The sequence below is a fragment of the Sorex araneus genome, chromosome 5 (genome assembly GCF_027595985.1).
Source record: "Sorex araneus isolate mSorAra2 chromosome 5, mSorAra2.pri, whole genome shotgun sequence".
NCBI classification, from domain to species: Eukaryota; Metazoa; Chordata; class Mammalia; order Eulipotyphla; family Soricidae; genus Sorex; species Sorex araneus.
The window spans coordinates 199,072,855-199,089,008 of NC_073306.1; the positions used below are offsets into that span (position 1 = coordinate 199,072,855).

Below are 16,154 nucleotides of genomic sequence, written 5' to 3' on the forward strand. Positions count from 1 at the left end.
ACCTTCAGCGGCGGGGGGAGGCTGCTGCCACTGCTGCTCGCGGAGCTGCTGCGTGAACCTGCCGTCTGCGCCCGTCCCGCCGGAGCCGCGTCGAGGGGAAAGGTAGCGGGGCCGCCCCGTCCGGGGACTCTCTCTGGGCAGCCGGGGACCCGGGGGACCGCGCTGCCTGGGGGACTCGGAGCGCCTAAGCCGTTTTTTATTTCCCTCTTTCTTAGTTGTCCCCACAACGGTGACTCCTGGGAGAACTCGGGCGTCAGGGGCGGGTGGCCGGGGTGGAGGCCGCACGGCGACGCTTGGGACGGTCCTTCGACTGGGTACGGGGTCGGGGTGGGGGGCGGGGCGGGGCGACGGCGGGGACAGTGGCCGTTGGACCCACGGTCGCTGAGGGCCCCTCTCTTGTGGCCCGTTTCCGGTGTCGCCCGGGACGCCCCGTCGACGGCGCCACCTGAAGCACCACCTGAAGCGCCTCGGAGGAGCACGTTGGGCCGCGTAGGCCGCGGCCCGGCGCCCGCCCGTCGGGGCTGACGAGGGGGAAGCCCCGTGTCCCCCCCCCTCACCTCCCCTCCCCCGCCCCCGCCCCCGCGCCTCCCGTTGGAACTTGGCAGCAAACGCCCAGAGGAAACGTGCCCCGGATGGGCCAAAGGCCAGAGCAGAGACGCCTCCCCGGCCGGCCGGGCGTTTCTGGCCAGACGGGGCGTTTAGGAGAAAGAGAAAGGCGCTGAGGCGACCTGCGGCCCCGGGGAGCCGCGCCAAGGGAGGGCCTGTCGCAATCCGCACGGCGTGCCCGGGGCCGGTGGCCTGGAAAAATTCCCGGCCCGTGTCTCCGGGGAGCCGCCGAGGGTGATGTAACGCCCCGCGGGCAGACCAGGGTTCAAGGTTCACACATCTGGCCGCCGCCTTCGCGAGGCTCAGACGCTCCCGCCCCCGCGAGGGAGGAAGCTCAGGACACCCGGGGGCTGCTTTCAGTTCCCCCGGGGCGGACTTTGTCTCCTCTTCAGCACTTTCCCTCCCCCGCCCATTGGTATAGGACGTTGCCTTGAAAACGGCGCCTTTCTCGAAAGCCCGAGAATTCCCCGCGCAGCGTTCTGAGTTTTCTTGTCCCCGTGTCTCTCCTTTTTTCCTTCTTTCAAAGCCACCACAGTTTGGGGACCGGTCTGGGAGCAGATGTGAGAGGAGAGGTGTCATAGCTTGTCTGCATCGCGGGGGACAAGGTGATGCAAGACGGTCCTCCTTAAAGTCTTGCCACCGGCTTTGTATTTCGCCTGTAAAATGGGAAGATGAGCTCTCTGACTCCGCTGTCCTCAGAGGGAAGGTCGGGACATCCTCTCAAGGACAGCTGTGGCCGCGTGCTGGCAGTAACACCACATTTTTGCTCCGTGACTGTTTCTCTTCGGCTTGGCAAGTCAGCTTATAGTCCGATGACTTGTAATCTTGAGAAAGCTGCTAAGTTGAAGAAATTTGATTATGAAAAGGGGAGATATTTTAATGTTTAAAATAGAAAAAAATACGTAAAAATTGATTATGGGACTTGACAAAGGGAAAAACTCATGTCCTTAAAACCCTTTATTATTGGTAGTAATATAATATGACCCATTTAGTGTCAAATACTAGAGATATGTAAAAATATGGAATTTTTTGTTTGGGGGCCACACTTGGAGGTCCTCAGAGCTTCCTCCTGCCCAAGTATCACTCTTGGAAATGCTTGGGAGACTGGATAGGTGGTGCTGAAGTCGGAACCTCAGTTGCTATGTGTGAGGCAAGCGCCTTACCTGCCGTCCTATCTCTCTAGTTCCTTTGTTGGTATTTCTAACAGAGGATACACTTTTTGGGATGGACTAATGGAAGCTGATGGGGAAACAGAATCGACCTTAATGACAGTTACTGAGTTTAAAATTCATGTTCTGTTTTCTATTTAGTGAGTGCCACTTTGTCTGCAAAGAGCAGCCTCCCTGTGAATACAACCCTTCAGCCTAGATTCATAGACTGAAGGGAGTGTTATAACCTTGTGGTTAATACCTGAACTGTCTTGGACTAATATGTAGGTTTTGTCCCCTGAATGGCATAAATGACATCCTCAAGAGTGTATGCTTGGGTCCTTTAAGATATTGAATTACTAGATGTGGATCAAGAGACAGATATAAAGTAAGGGTGTAAAAACAAGGAAATCATCAATCCTGTAGCTCTTTCCAGAAGATATGCTGAACTTTAGGAAGGTCTTGGTTTTTCTCATGTCCAGGTATGACATGGGATTAGGGACCTGGCCCTGGAAATTTGATGGTCACCAGATAAACGAAAACCAGTTCGGCCTCCGGAGAGGAACTTTTTTTTCTGTTCAACTTAGGCAGTTGTTCTGATGTTTGCTGCAGTCTGCTCAGTCGATGATACACTTGCTTTGCACCTACTTGCCTTGCATATGCCAGTCCAAGTTCTTTGAAGTTGCCAAATACATTACAATGCAGATGACTTCTGGGGATGGTGCCTTGGGTCGGGTAGAGATGGGGATGGGGAATAAAAATAGCACGCGGACCACACCACTGTCTTCAGTGTTACAGCTCTTTTATTTATAGTTTTCAAGAGTCCAGTAGCAACTTCCACTTTCAGGATGACAACCCTGGCAACTCCTTTGCAGTAACGAGTGACCCATGTTTATCCACTGTACACATCCCCTCCTCTTAGCTGTTTCTGTTGTGTGATTGCTTATGCCCTATTAAAATGGCATTCCAGCCATGGGTCTGGCGAGTTAAAGAGATACAGAGATAAAGCACTTGCTTTGCACGTGCCAAGCTCAGTTAGATCCATCCCACAACTGATTGCACTTCCAGGGGTGATCTCTGAGAACAGAGCCAGGAGCAAGCATTGAAATATAAGCCTTGAAATTGGAGTAGAACTAATAATATCTCCTTTAAAGCTTCAAGGTTTCTTAAATAGTTTCCCTATGTTGCTGTGTATTTCTGGTACTGTGTGTAAGAATATCAGACAAGGATTGTGTTCTGTGGCTTGAAGTGTGCGCTCTGCAAACTGATATGGTCTCTTCAGAGCCTGATGAATTAGAGGAGATTCATATATTTTAATTATGTGAAAGCTGTCAAACTGAAAATATGATGAAAGTTATGGATACAGGTATATTTGTAAATAGGTATATTTTGCTTATCATTTTAGAGAAGTCATTGAGCCACAAAAACTACAAACCTCGAGATAAAAATCTACTTTGGAAAACTTGGCAATGGAAAAGCTTCTCAGCTATCTTTGGACTCAAATTGATGTTAAATTTTTAAAATTACTTTTTCTTTTCTCTCCTGCTCCTATTCTAAAGTTAACTGAGGGAACTTTTCTTCTTCCCTTGCCTTGGAAGTGAAATTGCTATGCTATTCTGGATCTAAATAGATCCTAATATCTGGGAAAATGTTGCAGTAACTTGGAAACAACATATTTATCATTCACAAATAAAAAGAAATCCCATTATTATTTTTTTTAAAAGAGTTATCTCTAAGAATGAAATCCTGGAAATAAAAATTTCTTCTTCTAATTGCTATTGCTATTAGAGCATTACATTTATATTTAAAAGAAATTTTATTTTTTAAAAGAAAAAAAAGCAAGGGGCTGGAGCAATAGCACAGGGGGTTGGGCATTTGCCTTGCAGTTGGCCAACCCAGGTTCAATTCCCAGCATCCCATATGGTTCCCTGAGCACCGCCAGGTGTAATTCCTGAGTGCAGAGTCAGGAGCAACCCCTGCGCATCGTCGGGTGTGACCCAAAAAGCAAAAAAAAAAAAAATTTTTTTTAAGTCATATAATTACTAGTAAAACTTTTGTTTTCTAACCATTTAGGGAATATTATAGTCTTATAACACCCTGGCAATGTAAATATTGAATTAGAGAAGGTCCTCATGCTTTCTTTCTTTTTCTTTTTTTTTTTTTTCGTTTTGGGTCACACCTGGCAATGCACAGGGGTCACTCCTAGTTCTGCTCAGGAATCACCCCTAGCGGTGCTCAGGGGACCATATGGGATGCTGGGAATCGAACCCGGGTTGGCCGTGTGCAAGGCAAACGCCATACCCGCTGTGCTATTGCTCCAGCCCCAACTTTCTGTGCTTTTCTGGTGACCCAACAAAAATAGTAAAGTCCTCTTTATTACCAGGTGTATTTTGTAATATTTAAGAACTAAGGTCTTTGGTAAGTTATTCTGTACTTGGATGGAACACCGTTTTACAAAATATTCTAGTTGTGGTAAAGTCAGTAGCTCATTCATTCAGTGAACAAGTCATTATTTATAATATAAAAATTTATTATTACTACATTTAGGTACCAAGGATACTATGGTAAAAAGGACAGGTAAAGTTCCTGTGATAATCAGACTTTGTTGGTATAGAGAATAAGCAAATAGATTTACAGCTAGTGATGTAGTCTGTAATCAAAGTTATAAGAGGGTGAAGAGATAAGGATAGAGATGGTGCAGTTTTAAGTAGAAAATTAGATAAATTCTTCTCTAAAAAGGTTCTGAATGCAGTAATAGGAATGTTTACTTGCTTGAGAAAGCAGAAAGCTGTTAGTGTGGTAAGAGTATAAATGCAAAGGAGAAGAATGGTAAGAATGAGGTGGGAGAGTTATCTAAATTCTGCCAGATAAATGAAGGTTTTGGACTTCATTTAAAGTGTGAGGAGATATCATTGCAAAGATAAGAGAGGGAAGAATCACAGTCTCATTTATGTTTTAAAAGTGTCAATTTGACTGTTGTGTGGAAAATAAATGGTGCAAGCAAGAGGGTTAGCAGGAAAACTAATGTAGTGCAATGTTTATTAGCTGGTGACCTGAAATATATCCACTAATAATATAATTATTTTCAACATGAGTCATTAAGTTTTAACCTCACGTGGAGAAAGAAATTTAGTTATGTATATGACTCTATCGTTCTATCTTGTTTTTGATTTATTTATGTAGATTATTAAGAACATAAATCCTAGCATTTTGAAATTAATCCTTATCACTAATGTCTTTTATTTATTTATTTATTTATTTTTGCTTTTTGGGTCACACCTGGCGATGCACAGGGGTTACTCCTGGCTCTGCACTCAGGAATTACTCCTGGCGGTGCTCAGGGGACCATATGGGATGCTGGGAATCGAACCGGGGTCGGCCGTGTGCAAGGCAAATGTCCTACCCACTGTGCTATTGCTCCAGCCCCTAATGTCTTTAGAAATTAGTTCCCACCTGCTTAATTTTTTATTAAAAATGTTAGTAGAAAACTTGGGTAATAAAGAATTAACAATTATTATCTATATATAGTATTTCAATCAACTTTTTTGTTTTGACTTTTTTTAGTTCACTTTTACTGAGAAATAATTGACATATATTACTGTGTAACTTCAAGACACAATGATGGTTTGATATAGTTTTGTTGTTAAATGATTACACAATAGCTACTATCTATCCAAATAGATACAACAAAAATAAAATAAAGGAGGAAAGGAAAAAGGAAAAAAAATCACCTTATAATGAAAATTGTTAAGATTCATTCTTTAGGCAATATTTCTGCATATCATACAGCATTGTAGCTTCAGTCTTCATGTTTGACATTGTGTTCCTAATACTTACCTTATTTCTGTACTTTTAGATCATCCTTCTCTAATCCTTCCTTTCCCAAACTCCCATAACCACTGATTAATTAAGTCCTGCTAATAATTTTATATTAGCAGCATTTTCTGGAAGTTTGCTGTTGCTGCTTTATTCTGTATTTAGTACAATAGCCAAGATATGGAAGCACCCCAAATGTTCAGCTATGTATAAATGGATCAAGAGTTGAGGTATTTATATACACAATGGAATACTATGCAGCTCTAAGAAGGAACAAAATCATAATTTGCCACATCATGGGGAAACTAAGGCATATCATGTTGAATGAAGTCAGTGAGAAGGAAAGGGTCAGATATAGAATGATCTCTCTCATATGAGGGAGAGATCTAATGTGTAATTAAAAAGATACACAGAAAGGTAGCAAAAAAAAGGCCAAAGGGAGCATAACAGAATTAATTCGAACAACTGAGTTTGTGGGGGGAGGGGGCACCTGAAAAGGAGGGGGGCATTGGGAGAGGTAGGTGAATGTACCGGTGATGGGTGTGGTGTTGAAATTATGTAAATGTGAAGCCATCATTAACAAATGCAAAATGGTTTCCAAAGTCCATACAGCTTTTCGTTTTCACTCAAGTGGAGGATATTCCTCACTGCTCACCTGGCGTTAACCAACTTTAAGAAGTTTACCAGTCTGGTATATGAACTGATATCTTAGAATGATGTAAATGTAAATTTCTTTGATTACTAATGAGGTTGGACTGGAGTGGTAGCACAGCGGGTAGGGTGTTTGCCTTGCACGCAGCTGACCTGGGTTCGATTCCTCTATCCCTCTCGGAGAACTGGCAAGCTACCAAGAGTATCTCGCCCACACGGCAGAGCCTGGCAAGCTCCCCATGGCGTATTTGGTATGCCAAAAACAGTAACAAAAAGTCTCACAATGGAGACTTTACTGGTGCCCGCTCAAGCAAATTGATAAACAACGGGACAACAGTGCTTCAGTGCTGCAGTGCTACTAAGGTTGAAGTTATCTTTTATGTTAAAGAACTGTACTTAGTTCTTTGAAATTCCTATTGACTTCTGTTTCCCATTGGTGGGGATACATGTAGGAGTCCCCGAGGGCTCCTCCTGGCTTGGTACTTTGGGTTCACTCTTGTTGGTGCTCAGGCAACCATTTAGTACCAGAGATCGAATCTAGACCTTGAGGTGCAGAGCATGTGCTGTGGAACTCTGAGCTTTCTTCATGGCTCCTGCTTCCTAGTTTTCAATTACTTCTCTATGCTACATGTCTACATTTTTCTTTTTTATTCATGGAATACATATGTATATTCACATATAAATGCATATATATGTATACATATATATACATACACACATATGTATATTATTCTAGATCAGAGGTTTCCAGACTTTTTTGGCCTCCCATCTGTTTTCAGAAAAAAACTTCACAAATTCAGTTAGTCTTCCTTTCTGCTTTCCCCACCCCTGCCCCAGGAAATGCACCTCTTTAAGCAAATAAAGTAGGCTGCAATTGCATCCAAGGCTACTGTTGCCTCTCTGGGTTGTTACACAGGTAGTATCCTTTACTTTTTTAGATACCTTAGTCTAGAAACTAATAATTTGTTAACTAAATGCACTGCAAATATCTTCGTGTCTATTTGAATATGGGAGGTGAGGAAGAAGGAAAATAGAATTACTGCCAGATTTCTGGTTTGGGAAGAAGTGAACAGTGTTTCTGTTAACCTAGAACATTGGCTAGTGTGATAGCGCAGCGGATAGGGCGTTGGCCTTGCGCGCGGCTGAACCGGGTTCAATTCCTCCGCCCCTCTTGGAGAGCCCGGCAAGCTACCCGAGGCGTATTCGATATGCCAAAAACAGTAACAAGTCTCACAATGGAGACATTATTGGTGCCCGCTCGAGCAAATCGATGAGCACCAGGATGACAGTGATTAGTGAACCTAGAACATAGAATAGAATAGCACTGTAGCGTTGTCATCCTGTTGTTCATCCATTTGCTTGAGCAGGCACCAGTAACGTCTCCATTGTGAGACTTGTTGTTACTGTTTTTGGCATATCGAATATGCCATGGGGAGCTTGCCAGGCTCTGCCGTGTGGGCAGGATTCTCTCAGTAGCTTGCCTGCTCTCCGAGAGGGATGAAGGAATCGAACCCGGGTTGGCTGCATGCAAGGCAAATGCCCTACTATAGAGTATAACAAATAAATCTAAGGGAGGGGGAATTAAATTAAGGTATTTTGGAGTTTGGGGCTGGAGAGGTAGTACAGTGGGTAAGGCCTTTGCACAGGGTCGACCTGGGTTTGACCCTTTGTGTCCCACCTGGTCCCTGAGCACTGCCAGGAGTGATTCCTGAGTTCAGAGCCAGGAGTAATCCTTGAACATTGTCAGGTGTGGCCCCAAAGCTATAGTTTGTTTATATAAACATATAAACTATACATATATATAAATTTAAACGGGGGCGATAGGACAGTGGGTAGGGCATTTGCCTTGCACACTGCCAACCTGGGTTCGATCCCCGGCATTCCATATGGTCCCCCAAGCACCACCAGGAGTAATTCCTGAGTGCAGAGCCCGGGGCAACCCCTGAGCATTGCCGGGTATGACCCAAAAAGAAAATAAAAGGTTGAAATCTCCTCAGGGATATACAGGTAGAGATATTTCATAGAAAGATAGAAAGTTGACGATGAGTCTGAAACGCAGGCCAAAGCTCTGTTACATGAAGATTCAGTCTTGTGAGAATTTATGTCTCCTTTCTGGAGATCACAACTGGAAGGAGTATTCTGGAACTTATTTGCCCTCTGCTCATCCCAAGGCTCTGCATTCATTAATCTTTTTATGTAAAATAATTGCTTCATCAAATGATCCACTAGACACTTCATATTCTTTTATAAGTACTTTATTTTGTTTTCTCAACAGCTATCTTAATATTTTTTAGGGGGCACATTTTAGAAACCCAGCTTATTTGTCTTACAAAACACAAAGATTAAAAAATTTCTTCCATTGCTTGTTCATGTGTAGTTCATAAATACAAAACAAACAAACATTAGAAACATACACCTAAGATTTCTTTTACAGCTGTTATTAAAAAATACACATTTGTATATACATTTTCTGACACATATATATATACAAGAAACATTTGGAATTATTTATATACCATTATTGGTTAAATTACTAGTGAATTACCACTGAGCAGCTCAGGTAATTACCATTTGCCTCTCTGCAGCAGTGGTAGCAGCTAATGGGTAACTATGGTTGGTCATGTTTTAGGAGAACTATGACCCAGGGACAGTTAGCATTTGCTGTATATTGTATCTAGGCAAATAATGTTAGAGGCAGCCTCTTTCTGGTTCATCTTGTTGGAGCAGCGATATGTGCTTCTCTCTGCATTCAATGAGTTCTTTTAGACCTGTGAGAAGATAAAAGTATTGTAAAGTGTGAGACTCTCAACTCTGGCTATGCTCTGGGTTCCCCTTGGAACTCTTAAGTTCATAGATATCCTCCAACTCCTCCCATGAAGAATGTGCATAGCTTTTCTGCTGCTACACGATTATTGTGATACAGGGACTGCTTTTCCTAAGGCCCAAAAAAGCGTGGGAGAAATTTTCAGCTTTGCTTAAATAGTTGTAGCTCAGCCTCAGAGTTAAGACACTAATTTACACTTGAGATAAGTAACTAGGTTGACTATTGATACTACACAGATGCCATCTGATTACTTAAAGAAATGGATCTAGGAAGGGCATAGTGATAACTTAATGAAGGGTCTCACCAGAAAACATGATGCAAATGTTTCTCACTTCCTAAGATTGACATTTTAAAAAGAGAAGTTCTTCTGAAAGCAACAGTAAACCTACCTTCTCTTCCCTAATTCTTTCAACAACTTCTTGATGTTCTTAGATTTTGGATCCAGGCATCTTTTCTCTCCATTCTGTTTCATGACGGCACTACAGAAGTAGAAAAGTGAAGGTACTTAAACAGTGTTGGGCCGATAAAACCAATGGGTTATACAATTTTTAAGTCAGATTTTTAAGATTCACTCTGATGTTTCTCTTTGCAGAAGCCATAGAATCATTGTAAAACATTGTCTTTTGTGATCACTTACTACATGACTACAAGCAGGGATGGAGATGATTATCAAATAGAGTTTACTCACATTATCTCAACCCGTGGGCAAAACGGGCTTGCAGGAATCACTTCAAGTTTTTCTAAAGACCTTGGGTTCACAGTTTGATTACTCGTCTTGATACACATACAGCGTATAGTTTTAGAGAGAGGTACTCCTGTGAAGAAAATATAGAGCGAGGGTGAGGGGGTTAGTTTTAGGCATTTATGTAGATTGGGTACTGTAGCAGAGCTGCGTAGTGTAATAGCAGAACTTGTGGTATCCTGTAAATTAGCCATTTAATCTGAGAAAGCCATAATAACATAACCTTGATTGATAGGTTGATTATCTAATCAATTAAAAACGCAACTTGATGTCATACCCATGAATACAGTGTATGTGATTAATTAAATGAATCAAGGAAATCTCTGCCTCATCCTATATCTCCTTTTTATCTCATATTTTCTGTCTTTCTTTCTGCTTCCTTTTCCACTCCCACCTTTCTTCTCTCTCTTATTTCAATTGCTTCTTTTGCTGGAAACTTAGGACCACATTAATTTTTGCTTATTAATAGTCAATTCTTTTTCTTATTTAAAAAATTAAATATCCCATCAATTCTTCTTACCTTGATGCCCATTCAGAGCCATTAAGATAAGGCATAAAATAAAAACAGTTCTTTGGTTCATGGTGCTGCTGCTGGAGGTTCCTCCGTAGTAGATTCAGAATATCTAGGCAGTTGAGGAGCGTCTCAGAAAGCTTGGAGCTAGGATGCAGCATTTATTTGCAAAGGTGTGTTCCTTCTCTATCTCTGATTGGGTAGCATTACAGTTGAGTCAACAAAACCCGCTGTTCTTGGGGAAGTCACATATTTCAAAATGAAAGTATTTGTATTTACTGTGGCTTCCGAACCAAGGAATTTCCCTCCTCCTTCCTCCTGCCCCTTATTCGATAAATATGAATTAGGTTTCACTTTCCAAAACTTGGGCTATTTCTTGAAAAATCGAACTGTAATGTATTTTGAAGTAGACTTTTAGAATGGAACTTTGGCAATAATATCTCACCTCCTGCAAAATAAAAACAGCTTATTCTCAAGTAAAAAGCTCTAATACAGATTTTAAAATGAATATGCCTTATTATTTTAATCATTTAAATTTGCTGCCATAAGACATGAATAGGGAGTGTCTTGCATTTATCTATTTTCTGTGTTTCAGAAATATCACTTATTTTCTTATTTTAATCCTATAGGAAGATAGGAAAGTTGTTAGCTTCATTTCATGTATGAAGAATAATCTTAAATGTTAGATTATGGTGTTGGATTACATAGATCTGTTTCTCCATTTTTCCAACTAAGATGCTATTTTTCAACACTTTAAACTTTTGGGGGATTCCGGGCCAGGCTGTTTTCACTCGGGGCACTCCAGAGGGGTTGGGTGAGAACCCTCCCCACCCCAAGGGACCCAGCTCCGGCAGTCAACCTCTACTATCCAACTACCGCCATGCCCCAGGCCACTTTCCAGGCTCCAGGCCACCTTCCAAACCATGCAGCTGCAAAGAGGCCGCACGACACATTATAAGACATTTCCATATTACCACACCATATTTGATGGAGTTCAGACAGTAGGCAACAATCATACCTCTCGGAGAGCCCAGCAAGCTACCAAGAGTATCCCGCCCGCATGGGCAAGCTACCCGTGGTGTATTCAATATGCAAAAAAACAGTAATGATAGGTCTCATTCCCCTGACCCTGAAAGAGCCTTCAGTCGTTGGGAAAGACAAGTAAGGAGAAGCTGCTGAAATCTCAGGGTTGCGAGGAATAGAGACGTTACTGGTGCCCGCTTGAGTAAATCGACGAACAACGGGATGACAGTGATACAGTGAGAAACTTTTGTACTTATTTTTAGAGGCTAGATAATTAAAAAATATATATCCTTAGATATAGCAATTTTTCATCTCTTTTTTTGGGGGGTCACACCCCCCAGCGATGCTGCACAGGAGTTATTACTGACTCATGTACTCAGGAATTACTCCTGATGTTGCTCGGGGGACCATACGGGATGCTGGGAATCAAACCCGGGTCAGCCGTGTGCAAGGCAAATGCCCTACCTGCTGTACTGTCGCTCCAGCCCCAATTTTTCATCTTTTGTAGAAAACTTTGGAAAACTTTTGAAACTTTGAAAAATTTAGCCAGGCACTGCCCTTTGATCAAATATTGTATATATAAGGTAATAGATTTAATCTTCTTGAAAATGTCACAAATATGGAACTTGCAAGTTTAAAACAATTCCAGAAATGCTTTGATCATAATAACATGATCAGAATAAGCAAATAGCCTTCAATAAAACAATTCCAGGAAAAATATTTCTCATTAGGATGTCTGGTTTCTGGTGTTTATGTTAGTGAACAAGTTTCATGTATTACAGTCAATTCTCAATTCCTGAATAAAAATAAGATGGCGTCTTGAATGGATGCATAGCTCTATTAGCCCAAACTCAGCATAATAAAACTTGGCCTGTATCTACAGACTGGACATATACATGACTTGAAACCTTAAGAGCAGAAATCTGTCATCAGAACAATGAGTGAGTCATTGATACTTGGAGCAGGCAGAAAATGAGTTCTGGATCCCAGTTTAGTTTGTTGCAAGGCCAAGACATAGCTAAACTTTTGGAAAAGGGAAATTTAGTGGATTTAGCTGTGTAGAGCTAAAAGATCGAAGGAGAAGAAATGAGTCAGAGACTGATCCAGTAGAATTTCACATAGCAAAGAGGCTTTCTTCTTAAGTAACATGAAGAATCCCTCCTGTAGCTGTTTTTGGCCTAGAAAAATGCTAAAAATTATGAGACTGGAGAAATAGTACTGTAGGTAGACTTTTGGGTTTCTCCCTGCACGACCCCTTGACCACTAGAGGTCTATGGGCCTGTAGGGTCCCAACTTCTATGGGAACCAGGCTTTTGCTAGGGCAACCTGACATTTCTAAAAATAACATAGGTTGATTGGCCTTGATTTGCCGGCGGCTGATGGCTTGAGCCCTGGGAAACAGGGTCTTGGGTGTCAGCGATCAAGCTTGCCTCTGCCTTAGAGCATCAAGGGGGGTGGGTCAGGCCCCAACGGAGCCACCCCAGCAGCCAAAAGCCTCCAGAACTCAACCCTGCTGTGTTCACATTCACGAAGGTCTCTCCACATGCTCGGGCCGAGCTTCATCCGTGAGTGGATCTATTCCCGAACATCTCATACTTAACACCACTAATATTCCAAGAGTAATGCAGAACATTTTATGGAGTTTAAAGTAGAAGGCAACCAATCTTAGGGGGAAATATATTTTTACATATATATAAATATATATACATATATGTATTTATATATATCTATATCTATCTATCTATCTATATATATAAATGTCTCCTGTCCCAAGCCTGGCTGTCTTTACTGGGGCCCCTCGGAGGGGGCGGGTTAAGTTTCCCTCTCTGCCCCGTGCAGAGCCCCAGCAGCTGAAGACCTCTGGAACCTAGCCGTAGCCATGCTTAAGGCCACTCTCCACACGCTTGAGCGAGCCTCATGCATGAAGGAACTGGCAGAGGAACCCAGGTATGCGGGACCCGGGGCTGAGATCTCCAAGCCTGCTTGCTTCAGGACTGGGCCTCCTACACCCAGATCTCCCATTTTCCAGTAGGAGGGAGTCACACCCACAAACTGCCCCCTGCCATGTAACCCCACCAACGGCCAAGATCCAGAGACTAAAACAATGCTCCTCTTATTGTCTAGTTCTCCCTTTAGGAGAACCTGGCATACTACCGAGAGTATCCTGCCCACATGGCAGAGCCTGGCAAGCTCCCTGTGGCGTATTCGATATGCCCCAAACAGTAACAATAATGGTCTCATTCCGCTGACCCTGAAAGAGCCTCCAATGTGGCACCGTTGGGAAAGACGATTAAAGAGAGGCTGCTGAAATCTCAGGGCTAGGACAAATGGAGATGTTACTGGTGCCCACTCGAGCAAATTGATGAACAATGGGATGACAGTAATACAGTGATATGTATACATATATATATATATATATATATATATATATATATAAAAGCGCACAAGGCTCAATCTTTAACAACATATTAGTAATCTCTTATAGAAGGGCTTAATGCCTCCTGGGTGAAACACAACAATCTTCACACACTTTCCTCTGAGAAACCTTATTTGGATCATTTTTAGAGGATTATTTATAACAAACAATACAAAATAAATTATTTCGGTCTGCTTTGGGGGCAGAGGTTGGGGTTCGGGATGGAAACATTTGAAATATGGTGGTGGGATTGGTGTTTGAATATTAAATGTAATAAAATATTGTAAACTACTTTATAAAGATAAAATTTAAATTTAAAAAGAAAGAAAATGAGGTTGGAAGTGGTGCTGGCAAAACTGGATAGCTATATGCAAAAAATTAGGCTCAGACCTCTATTTAATACCATGCACAAAAGTCAGATCAGCATGGATTAAAGACCTCAACATCAGACCAGAGTCCATAAGTACATCGAAGAAAAGCCGGCAAAACCCTCCACAATATTGAACCTAAAGATATCTTTAAAGATAAAATGCCACAGCAAGCAAGTGGAAGCAAAGATAAACAAATGGGACTCCTTTAAACTAAGGAGCTTCTTCATTTCAAAAGAAATAGTGACCAAGATACAAAGACAGCCTATGGAACGAGAAGGTTTATTCACCCAATACCCTTCTGATAAGGGGTTAATATCAAAGATATACAAGGCACTGGTTGAATGCTACAAGAAAAAAAAAAATCCAACCCCATCAGAAAATGGAACAATAAAATGAACAGAAACTTTCTCAAAGAAGAAATTCAAATGGCCAAAAGGCACATGAAAAAATGCCCTTCATCACTTTCATCAGGTATGCAAATCAAAACAGTGATATAACATTACATGACACAGACTAGCACACATCCATAAGAACAAGAGTGCTGGCCAGGATACGGGGAGAAAGGGACTCTCCTTCATTGCTGGTGGGAATGCTGACTGGTCCAGCCCTTTGGGGGAACAATATGAACATTCCTCAGAAAACTAGAAATTGAGCTCCCATTTGACCCAGAAACACCACTTCTGGGAATATACCCTGGGGTCCCCAAAGCACACAACAGAAACGCCTTGTGCACTCCTATATTCATTGCAGCACTATTCACAATAGCCAAGTCTGGAAGCAACCTGAGTGCCTGAGAACAGATAACTGGCTGAAGAAATGATGGCACATCTACGCAATGGAATATTATGCAGCTATTAGGAAAAATGAAGTCGTGAAATTTGCCTAAAAATGGATGGACATGGAGAGTATCATGTTGAGTGAAATGAGGCAGAGGAAATGGTCATACAGAATGACTTCATTCATTTGTGGCACATAAAATATTAAAAGATTAATATCCATGGTCAGGGAAAACAGGGGCTAGGAGGACTCGTCAATGGTTAGAATCAACCACAAGTGTGTTTGGGGCGGAGGGTAGATAGAGAAGGGGACAACAGTATGACAATAGTAATTGGAAATGATCATGTTGGACAAGAACTGAGTGCTAAAAGTATGTAAAGGGATATTCCTGATAAGCTTTCCGCATCTCTCTTGCAAACCACAATGTCCAAAAGTGTGTGTGTGTGTGTGTGTGTGTGTAAGTGTGTGTGTGTGTGTGTGTGTGTGTGTGTGAGAGAGAGAGAGAGAGAGAGAGAGAGAGAGAGAGAGAGAGAGAGAGAAAGAGAGAGAGAGAGAGACTGGGGTGGTGTTGGGTGGGGGTGGGGGATGGGAGAGAAACTGGGCATACTGGTTCTGGGAAATGTACACTGGTGGAGGGGTGGGTATTTTGAACACTGATTGAAACCTAATCATGAACAGCTTTATAAGGAAAAGAAAATGAGTTAGGGAAACATCCTACTTTCAGTTTCAAATGTTGGGTTCTTTTTAAGCCTGTAATTATGGCTTCAAGCCAAAAGACACAATCTGTCCTAACAGACTTGTTGCAGACCCAGAAACAAATGTTTTCCGGGAAACCTAGTTACTTAGAGGAAATTTTCTAAATTGTGAGGAGCAGTTGAGCATTCTATAATTTGGGAATCCCCTCAATTTATGTACCATACTCCTGGAAACATATGGAAGAGGAGGATTGAACTTCCCTTCCACAGGTTTGACTCAGTTTCTATACTCCCAGGCCAATTTTCTTTTATCTTGCTGAGTCTGTAATACTGGTAATATACAATAGAATTAATCATGCATCTCATCATTCATGGCCAGCCTGAGCTGAGGGCCAAGTAAGTAGTAAACCCTTACAGTCATCACTCTTGGGAGGTCTGAGACTAAAGTCTGGACTCACTGTAGATTATGCAGCAGTTTATTTTCTTCACAGTTGATGCTTTAATGAGACTGACTTAAGAATCTAGAGATATCACATAGAACTCTGTCTCTTACTTGCTCTGTAATCCTCAGTTT

At 42.1% G+C, this 16,154-nt stretch overlaps 2 protein-coding genes across 2 annotated transcripts in view; one reads left to right on the forward strand and one right to left on the reverse strand.

Moving 5' to 3' along the window:
* Positions 1–16,154, forward strand: part of ART3 (ADP-ribosyltransferase 3 (inactive)) — a 74,063-nt gene continuing 57,909 nt past the window's right edge. Inside the window, exon 1 of the mRNA XM_055139116.1 lies at positions 1–102. The gene's annotated coding sequence lies outside the window, so the exon portion shown is untranslated. The remainder of the gene's footprint in view (positions 103–16,154) is intronic.
* On the reverse strand, positions 8,653–10,400 carry CXCL10 (C-X-C motif chemokine ligand 10). Its single transcript, XM_055139123.1, has 4 exons — positions 10,308–10,400; positions 9,734–9,860; positions 9,435–9,524; positions 8,653–8,989 (listed from the first exon to the last, which is right to left on the reverse strand). The coding sequence occupies exons 1-4, from the start codon at positions 10,366–10,368 to the stop codon at positions 8,971–8,973; spliced, it is 297 nt and encodes a 98-aa protein (XP_054995098.1). The 5' UTR covers positions 10,369–10,400; the 3' UTR covers positions 8,653–8,970.

Excerpts from the sequence above, each read along its gene's own strand:
- CXCL10 (XM_055139123.1), bottom strand. The coding sequence starts at position 10,368 with ATGAACCAAAGAACTGTTTTTATTTTATGCCTTATCTTAATGGCTCTG. Across the intron at positions 9,861-10,307 it reads GGCTCTGAATGGGCATCAAG|GAGTACCTCTCTCTAAAACT; the intron begins GTAAGAAGAATT and ends TTTTCTTCACAG. Across the intron at positions 9,525-9,733 it reads TGCCCACGGGTTGAGATAAT|TGCCGTCATGAAACAGAATG; the intron begins GTGAGTAAACTC and ends CTACTTCTGTAG.